Source organism: Setaria italica, chromosome IX (assembly GCF_000263155.2).
Source record: "Setaria italica strain Yugu1 chromosome IX, Setaria_italica_v2.0, whole genome shotgun sequence".
Lineage (NCBI taxonomy): Eukaryota > Viridiplantae > Streptophyta > Magnoliopsida > Poales > Poaceae > Setaria > Setaria italica.
Window position 1 is genome coordinate 13,778,624 of NC_028458.1, and position 14,639 is coordinate 13,793,262.

The following is a 14,639-nucleotide window of genomic DNA, read 5'->3' on the forward strand; positions in this document are numbered from 1 at the left end:
ACAGAGCTACACTTTGCCAACTATTCATCAGAGGGCAGCAAACTCTTGAGTGAAATCGCACTCTTTTTTGTTGCAATGCCGACTACTTATGTCTTCTGTTAGCCGTTGATAATCTCCTTGAGTAGAACACGCCTTAATTCGTAAAAGCCTCAGGTGCATCTGTCACACCTAAGTGCCAGCACACATACACGAGATAAAGATCTCAGCTATGCAAATGGCAGTACCCATACGCATACAAGAGATAAAGATCTCGCCACGCAATTGCTACGACTAAACAGAGACTGAGAGTCTAAACCTAACGGGCTAACTACTCAGGAGAGATATGGCCAAAACAAGAGCATGACACACAATATTTATATTGATCACTGAATAAATTTCAGTAGTTTCAATATTTTACAAATATACTACATAATGTACGCATCTTTTCTTTCAGGTCAAGCTTCGGTGATGATACTCCAGGACGCTAAGCGTACCTCCAAAGGCACCCAAACTCGGGGGCTAAGCACCAATTACTACTCAGAATACTTTCAGTGGCTCAGCTAACTTCCAAGCTCAGGGGCTAAGCACCAATAACTACTCGATGTGGCTCCTACGACTCACCTAGCACATAAGCTCGGGGTTGGATGCCGCAAAAAAACTAATCGAATGATGACTTGTGTGAAGATTCAAAATTCTTAAATTGATTATTCAATCAATTCAAGGCTCGGGAGGCTGATAAGCTATACCCAACAATTATTTTTTTAAGACAAAGGAAGAAGATTTAAGATTTTATTGACCCTCAGCCTAATTCTATGATTCAACCTGAGGCTCGGGGGCTACTCCATATGGAGTGCGACTTTCACCGCCCTCCATATATGAAGATTACAGAATCAAGACGATCAAAGGCTTTGAGCACACCATAGCCTCATGGCAGCTTTGATAAATTTTGAAGATTCAGCTAGATAAAGTACTCAAAGAGCACCAGAACTACTCGGCGAGGATCTTAAAACTACTCGAAAACTGCTGCATTCGACTATGAAGAGCTCGGGAGCTTGTCGAGGATAGATCCCCAGTACTCGCAAGGAAGAAGGAAGATGGACTTCTACTAGGATTCTCCTGTATTCCTACTAGGACTCATACCATGTAATCCTATTAAGACTTCTCCTTATAACCGACTAGTAATCCTGCTCCCTGGAGTATATAAAGGAGTGCATGGGTACCTAGATCGGCAGAACCCTCAGAACAGAGGACCAAATCCTCATATCTCAATACCCAAGCGCAGGGCGCAATATACAACACCACAAATAGGACGTAGAGTATTACACTACTCCAGCAGCCCAAACCTATATAAATTCGTGTCTTATATCCTTACGTTTACCTTCGAGTTCCAGATCCGGTAATTCCCCACCAACCAATCTACTACCTCGGGTACCCCTCGGTAGGTTGCCGGGTATAAAACAACGATACAGATGAAGTAGCTAGCCACCCACTTCCATCCTTGCAAAGTTGTAATCGTGAAAGTGAGAGAAAATACGGTGGTATAGCATTTCTTAGTGAGAATTCTATAAAGGTTTCATAAAATAAAAAGGAACGAAATCCTGATCAATTCTCTGAGCATCCGAGTCCAGCGTTAGAGCATCTCCAGTAATTTTCCTTTCCCCAATCCAATTATCATATTAGGAGAGTTGTTAAGAAAATAGTGCTACAGCAATCTCCTTTTACCTTTCCATTTTTTCAATAATTATTGGAACAGCCTAATAATTCACCCCCCATTCTCACTAGATAAATGACAAGTTGTGACTCTCCTAATATGGTAGTTGGATTGGGATGAAATTATTAGAAGCTTGCAAAAGCAACTTTTTCAATAACGATGAAAGTGATATTAGGATATATTGGAAACATTTAGACCCACTTTGCATTTTCTCGAAGGCCTCTAGCCGTGTTCGTTTGGACGCCAGTCGCCGGAGGCCAGATCGAGATTTATTACTATTTGGGCCGTGCTAAACGCCTTCTCCCTAAAGGCCCATGCATCTCCACATAATAGACCGGGCATCATGAAAAGCCTAGCTACCTGGTCCAATAGGCCCACCGCAGAAATCAGGGGCTGTAGCATACTGTAGCGTTTTGTTTGTATTTGTGAATTATTATCCAAATATTGACTAATTAGGCTCAAAAGATTCGTCTCGCAAAGTATAACCAAACTGTGCAATTAATTTTTGATTTCGTCTACATTCAGTACTCCATGCATGTACCGTAAGTTTGATGTGATGGGAAATTTTCTTTTTACATAGTGCCAAAGTTGAAATTTTAGGGTAACTGAACAAGACTTAGGTTGCGCCCATAGGCGACCGTTGCGCTGCCTGGTGGTATATATATATACGCACGCGGCACGCATTTTCCCGGTTTATCGTGCCTTTCTCCAAATCTAAGGGGCTGTTTGGCAATAGGGTGTTAAAATTTAACACCCGTCACATCGGATGTTTGGATGCTAATTAGGAGTATTAAATATAGGCTAATTACAAAACTAATTGCACAGATGGAGTGTAATTCACGAGACGAATCTGTTAAGCCTAATTAGTCCATGATTTGACAATGTGGGGCTACAGTAACCATTTGCTAATGATGGATTAATTAGGCTTAATAGATTCATCTCGCAAATTAGCATAGGGTTCTGCAATTAGTTTTATAATTAGCTCATGTTTAGTTCTCCTAATTAGCATCCGAACATCCGATGTGACACTGTTAAAGTTTAGCGCCTTGTATCCAAACACCCCCTAATATCATCTGTTTGTTGGTTCCTGTCGTACAAAGTGATTTTTTTTAAATGGACAAAGTGAAAAGTTCAAGATACCAAGTACTCCTACGTTACTGTTCACTACCCCCCCCCTCCCCCCCCCCCCCGGTGACTGGCTGGTGGCCTCACAAGTTCAGACAACTTGACCGGCAAGATCAGCAACATTCCACCGCCGCCATGATCGCCGATCGACAGCAGTGTCCGACCAGCACGTTCCAATTGGTCGCCGGCATTGCAGAGTTTTACACGACCACACCCTCGTTGCCTTTCAAACCCGCATGATGATTCTCCGCTGGCCGCCGGGCCCCATTCGCCAACCGCGGTAAAACAGTGCAATCTCTTGGCTCGCATCAAATCAAATCACCCCGTCCGGTGATCCGGAGCGAACTGAAGAAGCTTCACGATCACGTAGGGTAAAGCAGCGGCTGGCGATGATGCCTTCCCCTGCCGGCTCCGGCCTAGCTTAGCTACGCTCTACGGCTCTAGCTCGCCGCCCGGCGCGGGCGGGCTCGATTCGACCCGGCGTCACGTCGCCACGCCTGACGCCGAAGTGCGGCCGAAGCAAGCTAGCCGGCCGGCAACGGCCACGCGTGCGTATGCAGCAAAGCGACGAGCCGGCAGCCGTAGCTAAGCTAGCTAGGCCAGGCGCCGGCCGTGGGCCGGCCGGGTGGCCTTTCGCGCGGTTCCGTCGTTTCAGTGTCGCCCCATCTTTGCGCGCTCGGCTCGTTCCGCTCGATCACGCTAGGACGACTAGGCTACTGCGATCGCGATTTGACCGGCGGCGACGTGATCGATCTCACCCAGAACGGATTTGTCGGCAGCCGGCCCGGCCGAGACGACGGGCTTGCGCCGTGGAACGAACCGCGAATTTACGAGTGGCGTACAGCCCGCGATCACGTCTTCGGCAGCGCGCGCGTGCGCGCGGTCGCTCCTCTCGATTCTCGAACACCACAGCCACGGCCAGTAGCAGCCCCTGTCCCTGGCGGAGCCGTGCAGTACTCTCCCCTCCCCCCCTGTCTCCCACTACCGCGCCGCGCGATGATCATGTCAAGTATCTCATATCTGCCGCCGCAAGCGTGATCGCCGAAAGCCAAAGAGAGCAAAAAGGCCGGGCGGCGGTGACCAATGGCGAGGAAAAGGGAAATCCAGAGGCCAGCGTCGCTCCGCTCCATGGCCGGGCCCGAGCTATCTCGCTTTTGCTCACCTCCAAGCGATGCCCGCCGGCCTCCTTCCCCGCCTCAAGTTTCTTCGCTTTGGTGCTGTCACGTACTCATGCCAGTTCCGGTGTCCATGATGTGCTGCGTGGTGCGGCAGCGCATGTGTGCCTGAATCCTGATCGAGCTGCCAGGAACAGATGCCCCGTGGTGCTCTGCTCGATCAGCTCAGCTGAATGATCGATCCATGCCTCTTTACATCCATTATTCCTGGCCCAGGCCTGCACGCACAGGCAGCTAGCAGGTGCTGGTGCTTTTACTATATCAGGCTTCGGGAAATGCCGCATTGCCACTGTGCTCGCGTTTTTAGCCTCCCCCGCTCGAGGTCGCCGCGCACAGTGGCCGCACCAGCCGTCTCATCACCTGCCCGCGCGCTCCGTCCCATGAAAAAAGTGCAGGCGCTGTCTTGTTCCGTGTGAATCTTCTCGTCAGCAAATCGTTAGGCCTGCTGCCTGCACATGTTCAAAGCTCTCACCTACCGCTTCTGCTCTCCTTAACCTGGATAATTAGCACCTAGAATATCCTAATCAAGCAATCGTGTGCAGCGCTATCGATCAAATGATCATTCTACAACCGCAGCACATTCCATGTGTGATGTGTCTCCCGGTGACAAATCGATACACCATGGCCTGCCCGTGTCGCCTGATCGCTGCGGCGATCAAGCATCTGGCTGGCCCCGCTACCGTCTTGGGCCCTGTTGGACCTGGCCCCCACGACGAGCACAAATTCTCTCCCGCTTTTCCTTTCTCCCATGGGCATCATTGGCCCGACGAAGAAGATTGCCGATGACAATTGACGATCGAGGACCTCTTGTTATTATTCCCCCTTTACCGGCGACTTTCGGGTGGCTGGCATCGCCGGCGCGCTTTTCGCCAGGCGGCCTGCTAGATCCGTCGCCGTCGGACATTTGACGGGTGCTGAGAAAGGGCTAAAGCAGGCGCGGCCCTTTTCTTAATGACCTCGACCGATCTTGTATGAGATCAGATCGCCATGCAGTGTTAGCAGCTCAGTTCTTGTCCTGACGCCGTCCTACCGCCGAACAGGAGCGGCCTAAGCAGAGAAGACCGCGCGACAGATTGAAGAACAATTACGCCATGCTCCTTGCCTCCAAACAAAGAAAGATATAGCAACCGCGTCGCCATTATATTACATCTGATGTGGCCTCGGCGAGCCTGTGACGACGACCGCGCTAGATCGCCGTCTCCGTGTCCATGGCCACCGCACCTGCTCCGCCCGATCCGCTCGCGGTGGCGCTGGCGCCAGGGGAAAGTGGCGTGGCGCCTTTTCCCCTGCCGAAAAACAGGGCGAGCAGAGCGGGGGGCCAACCCCCCAAGCCTCCCCGAGTCCCCGTGCTCGATTGTTCGCTTGGCATCTGAAACTGATGGTCCATCATTCCCCTGCCCCCCACGCGGGCGGATCGCAGCGGACGGCCTGGAAGGAACGCGCCCTCGGCCCCCTGCGCGCCACACACTTCACGTCCGCGTCAGCCCGGGCCGGGGCCCCTCCCGGGCGCACGCAGCGCGGCCTTGGCATGCCAGCCATCCACTCATCAGGCCTGACGCGCGGATCATTCGTCTCGTTCGTTCGTTCGTTCTCCAGGCAGAGGCAGGGGGGGGGGGAGAAAGCGATCGCTTGATTTCCATCATCTTTGACTATCGGTGGTGAGTTGGCGAGCGGTCAAATCCGTCAGGGCTGAATTGAAACGAAACCTACCGACGGGGTAAAGGAAGCGGGGCCTCAGGGATCCCTTCTCGGCGTGGGACTGATGGCCTAGAACAAAAGTGCCCGAGCCGCTGCAGGCCCTGCCCCTGCTGCTGCAGAACAGAAGAGAACAGAACACTGGCTTCTTTCGTCCATCCGTGCCTGCTGCCGTAACAGTACCGATCCGTGCTGTGCCGGTGACAAAAGCGGCAAGGCCACCTACTTCTACAGTACCATTAGCCAGACGAGCGCACGTAAGGGCGTGTAGTAGCTGAGAGCTTTGCAACCTTTGTTCGCTCGTCACGGCAAACACATCGTCAGAGCTCGCATGGAAGCGGGAATCTGTCCATCCTACCTCCTTCGGTAACCGCTGTGATCCTGTCAGAGTCACTTGCAGCATGGACGATCCTGCTCCTGCCTAGTGCCTACCGTCTCAAAGCGGGTCAAGGCAACCAAGGCGGGCAAGGCATCGTCCCCAACGTGCCGCCGCGACGGGAGCCGGAGCCGCCGGCGACGCCGACGCGATCATCTCTGCAATCCACTCAAAACTTCGCCGTCCAAGAACTGTCGGGCACGACCATCTTCTTCCTTAAGTGCGCACGATCAGGAAAGCCCACCTCGTATCGCATCTACTATGTTTGTTTAGAGGTGCTAACTGCTCCTGCTTTAGAAGGAGCTTTTCTTTGGTTCGGTTTCCGCAGACGGCAGGTCGATCGGCCAAGATGCTCCGGTTCACTGAACTTCCCCCGGAGCCGGAGGCGCTCGGTTGCTCGGCGTGGAGTGTAAAGCGCGGATCCTACCAGTGGGGCAAACTGTTCGTCCACGTTCTAGGCATAATCCTTTTTTCTAGTGCCCGTGTTAGCAGCTAACCTAGGTTTCCGCTCGAAGCGCTGATGCCTGGCTCATCAAAGCTCCAATCAATCACGTGCCTTTGGATCGAGACCACAGGAGGTGCACGCGACGTGTGTGTACGATCGATCAGCTCTGCAACACGGCCGCAGCAGCTAGTCTTATCGATCGGCGCCGGCCTGAAGTGTGAACTGAACATGTGGACAATGTGTGCACACACAGTCACAGACACAGGGTTCGAGCTGACCACAGACAAGTTCAGAACCACGCACACTTGGCTAGCAAGTAGCATTGGATCGGTGCACGTACAGTCCTCCCGCAACACCGCACTCGGATAGGGAACGGGCGAACGGCGCGAAAAGAGCAAAAAAGGACGCGATCAAGTGGAACGCACAGTGGGGGCTGAAAATCTCCGGGCAACTTGTCGGAGCTGGACGTAACGGCACTGACCAAAACGATGCTGTCACTGTACTACCGGCGCTCAGGTTCACTGTAGAGAGGAAGAGGACGCATCAGAGTCGAGATTTCACAGCCCATGAACACGGAGCTCAGGGTCTTGTTTAGTTCCCAATTTGGGAGTGCCAAAATTGAAAGTTTATTATAAATGCGCAACTGTAGCATTTCGTTTGTATTTGTAAATTATTGTCCAAATATTGACTAATTAGACTCAAAAGATTCGTCTCGCAAAGTACAACAAAACTGTGCAATTAGTTTTTGATTTCGTCTACATTTAGTACTCCATGCATGTACCGCAAGTTTGATGTGACGGGGAATCTTCTTTTTGCATAGTGCCAAAGTTGGAATTTTAGGGAAACTAAACATGGCCCAGATCGTGTAGCAACAGGGAAGCTCGATCTGCATTAAATGTTCCATTCCATCGGACCTCCGAAGATCCTGCGAATAATCCACTGACGCGAACAGTCACCGACATGCGGGCCACACGCTTCGCAGATGGCAGTATTTCTACATGCTAGAACACTAAGATCAGGTGTAGGGCTGTCAAAAAACCTCGAGGCTCGCGAGCTATTCGAACTCGGCCCGCTATAAGCTTGATTCGAGATCAGCTCGGCTGCGAAACGAGCCGAGCTCGAGCTTACACAAAAGCTCGCGAGCTTTGGCGAGCCGAGCTCGAGCCTTCGACGAGCTTCATTATGGGGGTGTTTGGGAACACCCTGTTAAAGTTTAACACCTATCACATCGGATGTTTGGATGCTAATTAGGAGTATTAAACATAGGTTAATTACAAAACTAATTGCACAGATGGAGTATAATTCGCGAGACGAATCTATTAAGCCTAATTAGTCCATGATTTGACAATGTGGTGCTACAGTAACCATTTGCTAATGATGGATTAATTAGGCTTAATAGATTCGTCTCGCAAATTAGCACAGGGTTCTGCAATTAGTTTTATAATTAGCTCATGTTTAGTGCACCTAATTAGTATCCGAACATCCGATGTGACACTGTTAAAGTTTAACACCTCGTATCCAAACACCCCCTATACAGCCCTCATATATACGTGTGTGCGCTATAGTGCTGTTTCCCGTTGGGCCAACCGCAGCGCAATGCCAACTCCCTCTGATCCTCCACGTGATGCTCAGGCCAACAGTGCAGTCATAAATGAGAGGAAGAGGCCCAGCGATTTTATCCTTCCTGTCAGCGTACACTCATTTGTGTAGCTGTAGGTCAGTGTACACTCATTTGTGTAGCTGTAGACCACCACGGCGCAAGTAGCCAAGCAGTGGACTGCTGTTCTCCGCCTGCAAGGTCAACGCTTTCTCATTTTCTTCCATGAAGCGAGCCTGTTCGAGCCGAGGTCGATCCTACTCGAGCAGCCGAGCTCGAGCTTCATCACAAGCTCGGACAGATTTTAGGCTCGGCTCGAGCTCAGCTCGATGTTTAGTCAAGCTCGAGCTTGAGGTTCCAAGCTCGCTCGAGCTCGGCTCGTTGACAGCCCTAATCAGGTGCCTGCTGATCGATCGACAGCCTGACAAACGCAATTTTACACGTACCCCTATGCTCGGAATCTTCGGATGGGCTTGTTCTCGCTTCCTGCTCCTGCTACTTTGCGCATCTGCATGAGATCACCTTCAGTTTTCTTTCCAGAAAAATAAGTGTCATGCATCTTCCATTGCAGCATCGATCAGATTGCACATGCGCCAAATATTTTAGCACGGGGGCTTCACTGGACGCGGGTTCCAAATTAATCAGAGTGCAATGATGAGTCCCTGAACTAATACAATAGTGAATTGGGCCTTGTTTAGTTGCCAAAGTTTGGAGGTGCCAAATTACTGTTACAGCACTGTAGCACACTGTAGCGTTTCGTTTGTATTTGTGAATTATTATCCAAACATTGACTAATTAGGCTCAAAAGATTCGTCTCGCAAAGTACAACAAAACTGTGCAATTAGTTTTTAATTTCGTTTACATTTAGTACTCCATGCATGTACCGCAAGTTTGATGTGATGGGGAATCTTCTTTTTGCATAGTGCTAAAGTTGGGAGTTGGGGGTGAACTAAACAAAGGCTTGGTGATGAAACGATTTGGTCAAAAAAATGAGGCACCAGCATATTCAAATCGCCCTGATACGACTCCTCGTCCCAGGCTAGGTACGTAGGGAAGTCTTCAGGGAAAAGAACGAAGCCATGATCAATACTCTATCTGTCCGATCCAAGTTGTAGGTCGCTAGATAAAACGACGTACAATTTGGAACGTAAGAAGGATTATGCAACAAAAACTTATTGTTTTTTTACTTTTCGGGTATCAATTCTTTTTCAAGAAGAGAGCAATCTCTGATGAGACAACGAAACTAACAGCTATTTGCAACATTGGTTGGTACCATAGTTCCTTCAGAATTCCCATTCAAATTATTCAGACCCTTCTGAATACTTTTTTCTAAAAGAAAAACTTATCCAGGCCCCCCAAACAGTAGACCTTGGCAGCTTCGATTCCATTTGCTTGGTTCTTGGCTTAAACAAGCTACTTCAAGCACTCCTTAATCAAGATGACGCCATTGCATCCGGGCCCTAACTTTTTTATTTTGCATGATTCGAGAGCAGTTGGGAGATGCTGCAGCCTCAAGTGGAGGGAGGCCATTGACCTCGATCCATCCCCCTCATGTGCGTCTGCAGCCTATATACACAGCCCCACACATCCATACCGCCTCCCCCCCTCCAAACCCATCACCACCCACCTGCCCCATTCGCTCCTTCTTCCTCGCCTCACCTCGCCACCATTCTTGCATCTCTTGCACACAGTTCTTGCTGCTCTTCCGCATGTGTCTCTCTCTGCTCATCCATTTCTAGCAATCTAGATAAAGAGTTAATGCTGCTCTTTTGAGAGACCTACTGGACACCGCTTCCCCACCCATTACGCCTTAGCCCAACCTCGAGAAAAACCTTTGCAGCATGTAACGCAGTCCCTATCCGAAATCCAAACCCAACCCCAAAAAATCACAAAAAAAGAAGAAGCAACTTTCAAGATCTCCAAAAGCATCGGCGGTGCGAAGCAAAGCGTAAGTTGGTAGACTGGATACACCCCCACTAATTCCTTAGCACAAAACCAACAAAAGCCTCCGGATCATGTAAGTTTCGCCACTATCTTTGCTTGACACGCCCAGCTGAAAAAAAAACAAAAAAAAGTAGCAGTAGGAAGAAAATCCAGCATATATCTTTAGCAGCAGCCGAGTCCATCAGCAGTCGCGGTCCAGCGATCCTGCTGGAGCCAATCCGGCCATTGTCGTAGCATTACCCCTGCAAAAACCATCAAATCATGTAATTAGTAGCCCGTCGTCTCCCATTTCTGCTGCTCGGCCAGTAGTCTAAAAAAACCCAAAAAAACAGTGTGTGTTTGAGAGTGAGAGGAAGAGAGAAAGAGAGGAAACAGCTAGAGCTCCCTCGAGGTCGTCAGTGATGGAGCCGGGGTCGACGCCGCCGAACGGGTCGGCGCCGGCGACGCCGGGCACGCCAGCGCCGCTGTTCTCCGGCGGGCCGCGGGTGGACTCGCTGTCGTACGAGCGCAAGTCGATGCCGCGGTGCAGGTGCCTGCCGGCGGTGGAGGGGTGGGGGCTGGCCACGCACACCTGCGTCGTCGAGATCCCCGCGCCGGACGTCTCGCTCACCCGCAAGGTACGCCACCCATGCACATGCCCCCCGCACGTGCCCATTGCTCATTTTTCACCTCCGCCTCCTCGCCCTCTCCCTCTCCTTGAGACTTGAGAGGGCCACTAATGGCCGTTGCATTTCTCTGCGCGGTATTTTTATTTGTGCGCGGTTTATTTTGTTGATGTTTCTAAGCGTCTGATCTTTGAAGTTTCTGTTCGATGATGTTTTCTGCGTTCATTATGCTGGTTATTAGTACTGGAGGTACAGACATGGATCCCCACATTTTATACTGCATTAGGTCAATGCTACGTTACAAAAGTCATGTGTCTGCAAGCCTGTACCAACAACGCTTCTCTGGCAGTACTACTTGTTAAAGAAAAATGTCGGCGATCCATGTCACCAGCTGCTGACTGTTTTTTTTTTTGGGTGCCTGTTTCCAGTTCCTGATAATTTGCTTGCGTGATCTTATATACGATGCCTACGAACTATTCATTTGAAATTTGCATTCTAGAAGAACTGAAGAAGGATCAATCATGCAGATAATCCTGATTCTTTTTTAGCACCATATTGATCCTTCCTCTAGATTGCAAACACTCGATTTTTATTTTTTTTTTCGAAAGCAAACAGTTGATTATTTGCATCTAGCTACCGTAGCTTCTAAACTTAATAATTGATTAACCTAGCAATGAGACAAAAGAGCACCATCACCACTAACGATGGTTTCAGTTTCAGTCGATCGGTGAAGTGGTGGTGATGCTTCTACCACGTAGTAGTATAGTAAGATAAAACTTTGCAAACCAGTTAGTATTTTCTTTGGAATCAATATACTAGCAAGCTAGCTATAAACGAAGGGTGAAGAGGCATCAGAACGTTGGATCCGGTGCAGGCTGCCAGTACACCAACCACTCCCTACGGTCAGATGCAGAGGCAGGCTGTGTCAGGGTGTGAAATGTGTTCAAGCATCAAGGAATCTTGCTCCGAAAGGCAAAAAATCTTGAATATTTCGTTTACTAATATTCACCACCTAAACTAGCATGCTTTGCAATCGACAGGTATCATGATTTGCTGCATAAGAAAAAAGTATAGCATAGTTTGGCTCGTGGGTAATGGCCTTGTCTCCAAGCCACCTGCAGACTGCGTCACGGTTTTCTGAGCCTAGAACTAGAAGTACACCAAGTTGCTGGATTTTTTGGCTTGGCTCGGCGGCGCCCACCCTGCGACGAAGGCTGCGTGCGGGTCCACATCATATCATGTCCCCTAACCAGCCACCATTCAGCTTCTTTCATGCATCTGCATTCTCCGGTTAACCAATTCCGGGAAACGATATACTTGTTTAAAGTTTGTAGTGGATCCAACATTTTTTTGAAGCAGTGAATTGCGGAGAAGTTTGAGTTGAAGTCTATAACAAAAACATAAGGACACTAGGACAGGCCAATTTTTTAAAGTACTCAATCAAATATACTAGTAATAAGGTGTTCAGATGTCAAATCTATCAATGATTTTTCATGTGATGAATATATAAGTTCTTGCGTGTGAAATCCGAAACTTTTAGTTTTCCAGGACAAATAAATTTTTGCTGACCCAGCACGTATTCGTTTGCCTGTTTTTTTTTTTGGCACTGTGTATCGTAAAACTTTTTCCTTCTTAATTGATTGTCAGATCTCATCAGATCCATCTTCCAAGAGCAATCCCATTCTTCTCTCTGTAGTCCAAAGGTGATGTGTCATGAGCCTTGACAAAGCGAGGTCTAGTTCCCGTACTTCAAAATTAAACAAAAGCTCCATATGAGCAAGAATTGTACTAGATCGTAGCCCGTCGTGTCCGTCATCTTTAGTTTGAAAACACACGAGCCTAATAGCATTGTCGATCGATCAGACAAGAAGCTACAGTGTATTTCCAACCAGAGGAAATGGTGGCCAAGTACAATCATTTCGTGATAAGGTTGCTCGGACGTGACGTGACCCAACAGAAAGGCCTCTATCTCCATTCTCCAATGCAGAAACTCAAGTTGACCGGACGATGCTCCAGGCGTCCGTGACGAGAGTGGTTGCCTGGTTTTGGCTCTCCCGCCGGTCACGTCCGTCCAATCTGTCGTTGGGTTGATACGATCATCACTGAATTATTGGCCCACGGCGACGCATGCAGTTTCTGAAAAAAAAAAGGAGGTGCGGCTGAATGAATGAATGATAGCACTGTGGACTGTGGTGTTCAATTGGATTTTGGCATGCGATTATTGGTTGATGGAAAACAACGACATGCTGTCATTTGAAGCTCTGAATGCCGGACGTTCCGGCGTCCTTTTTTGCTGATTTCGTCGTTTGCAATCATACGCGGTTCTGCATGTTGTTCTGAATTTCAGATAAAAGTTGGTGGAAAAGATCATTGATTGGAAACGATAATGTAGCACAACTCCTGTAGCTGACAGCAATCGACTGGTGCGTGCGTGCGTTTTGATTGCAGCTGGGCGCGGAGTTCATGGGCACGTTCATCCTCATCTTCTTCGCGACGGCGGCGCCGATCGTGAACCAGAAGTACGGCGGCGTGATCAGCCCGTTCGGGAACGCGGCGTGCGCGGGGCTGGCGGTGACCATCATCATCCTGTCGACGGGCCACATCTCGGGCGCCCACCTCAACCCGTCCCTCACCATCGCCTTCGCCGCGCTGCGCCACTTCCCCTGGCTCCAGGTGCCCGCCTACGTGTCCGTCCAGGTGCTCGGCTCCATCTGCGCCAGCTTCGCGCTCAAGGGCGTCTTCCACCCCTTCCTCTCCGGCGGGGTCACCGTGCCGGACGTCACCATCTCCACCGCCCAGGCGTTCTTCACCGAGTTCATCATCACCTTCAACCTCCTCTTCGTCGTCACTGCCGTCGCCACCGACACCCGCGCTGTACGCGATCTCGACCGCTCTCGGATGCCTGTTGGTGCTGATCCGATTCGATCGGACCTGATAGATGGTTTCGTTGTTGCAGGTGGGTGAGCTCGCCGGGATCGCGGTCGGAGCGGCCGTGACGCTGAACATCCTCGTGGCCGGGTAAGCCATCGTCACATGGCATGCATGGTGAGCTGATGATGAGCTGCGCGTGTCGCCTCTGGCTGATAGAATCAGCGGGCATTTGCTTGCAGGCCGACGACGGGCGGGTCGATGAACCCGGTGAGGACGCTGGGGCCGGCGGTGGCGGCGGGGAACTACCGGCAGCTGTGGATCTACTTGCTGGCGCCGACGCTCGGCGCGGTGGCGGGGGCCGGCGTGTACACCGCCGTGAAGCTCAGGGACGAGAACGGCGAGACACCGCGGACGCAGCGCAGCTTCCGCCGCTGACGACGCGATCGGTCGAGCATTGTCCGGCCGTGTCGCCGTCCCCTCCACGTACGTACTTGCAGGCTTGCAGCCACGTCGATCGTGTCCGTGGTACGTTCGTTCCGTGTCAGTGTCAAGTTGGTACGTGTACCGTGTAACAATAAGCCCCGGCCGTTTTGCTTCGTCCAGAACGGCCGGCCGGCGTGCGTCCAGTGCTTTGAATTTGTGTGGTCTGTGTCGTGGATTACTCTGAGTCGTCAAGAGTCGTGTATGCGTTTTGAACAATCTCTCGGGTTCGATTTTGATGCGATCGGTGATCGTGTCGGAATAAAAGCCACGCCGATGCGCCGGCTGACGGGCATCTGGATGTGTGATAAATTTGTCAAGACTTGCCGAGCGATCAAATTGTCGCATGATTTGTTTTGCTTTCCGGCGTCATGCTCCTCGCCCTTTGGGAAAGTTTCATATATTCTTTCAAATTTAGGCCTCAAAGAATGTGCGTTCACCAATGGAAGGTGGAGAGAAACTAACTCCAATTTAGAGGGTGTTTGGATGCTGAAGCTAAAGTTTAGTCCATGTCATATCGAATATTCGGATGCTAATTAGAAGGACTAAACATGAACTAATTACAAAACTAATTGTAGAACCCCTAGGCTAAATCGCAAGATGAATCTATTAAGCCTAATTAATCCATCATTAGCG

General features: G+C 50.1%; 1 protein-coding gene across 1 annotated transcript; it reads left to right on the forward strand.

Moving 5' to 3' along the window:
• The first annotated feature begins 9,684 nt into the window (after positions 1-9,684).
• On the forward strand, positions 9,685-14,325 carry LOC101768250 (aquaporin NIP3-1). The gene is made up of 4 exons (XM_004982564.4): positions 9,685-10,664; positions 13,101-13,526; positions 13,609-13,670; positions 13,763-14,325. The coding sequence occupies exons 1-4, from the start codon at positions 10,449-10,451 to the stop codon at positions 13,956-13,958; spliced, it is 900 nt and encodes a 299-aa protein (XP_004982621.1). The 5' UTR covers positions 9,685-10,448; the 3' UTR covers positions 13,959-14,325.
• Positions 14,326-14,639: the final 314 nt, after the last annotated feature.

What these genes read in the sequence shown, in the direction of transcription:
- LOC101768250 (XM_004982564.4), top strand. Translation starts at nt 10,449, where the DNA reads ATGGAGCCGGGGTCGACGCCGCCGAACGGGTCGGCGCCGGCGACGCCG. An exon ending in TCGCCACCGACACCCGCGCT is followed by an intron (nt 13,527 to 13,608) that starts GTACGCGATCTC and finishes TCGTTGTTGCAG; the next exon opens with GTGGGTGAGCTCGCCGGGAT. An exon ending in CTGAACATCCTCGTGGCCGG is followed by an intron (nt 13,671 to 13,762) that starts GTAAGCCATCGT and finishes ATTTGCTTGCAG; the next exon opens with GCCGACGACGGGCGGGTCGA.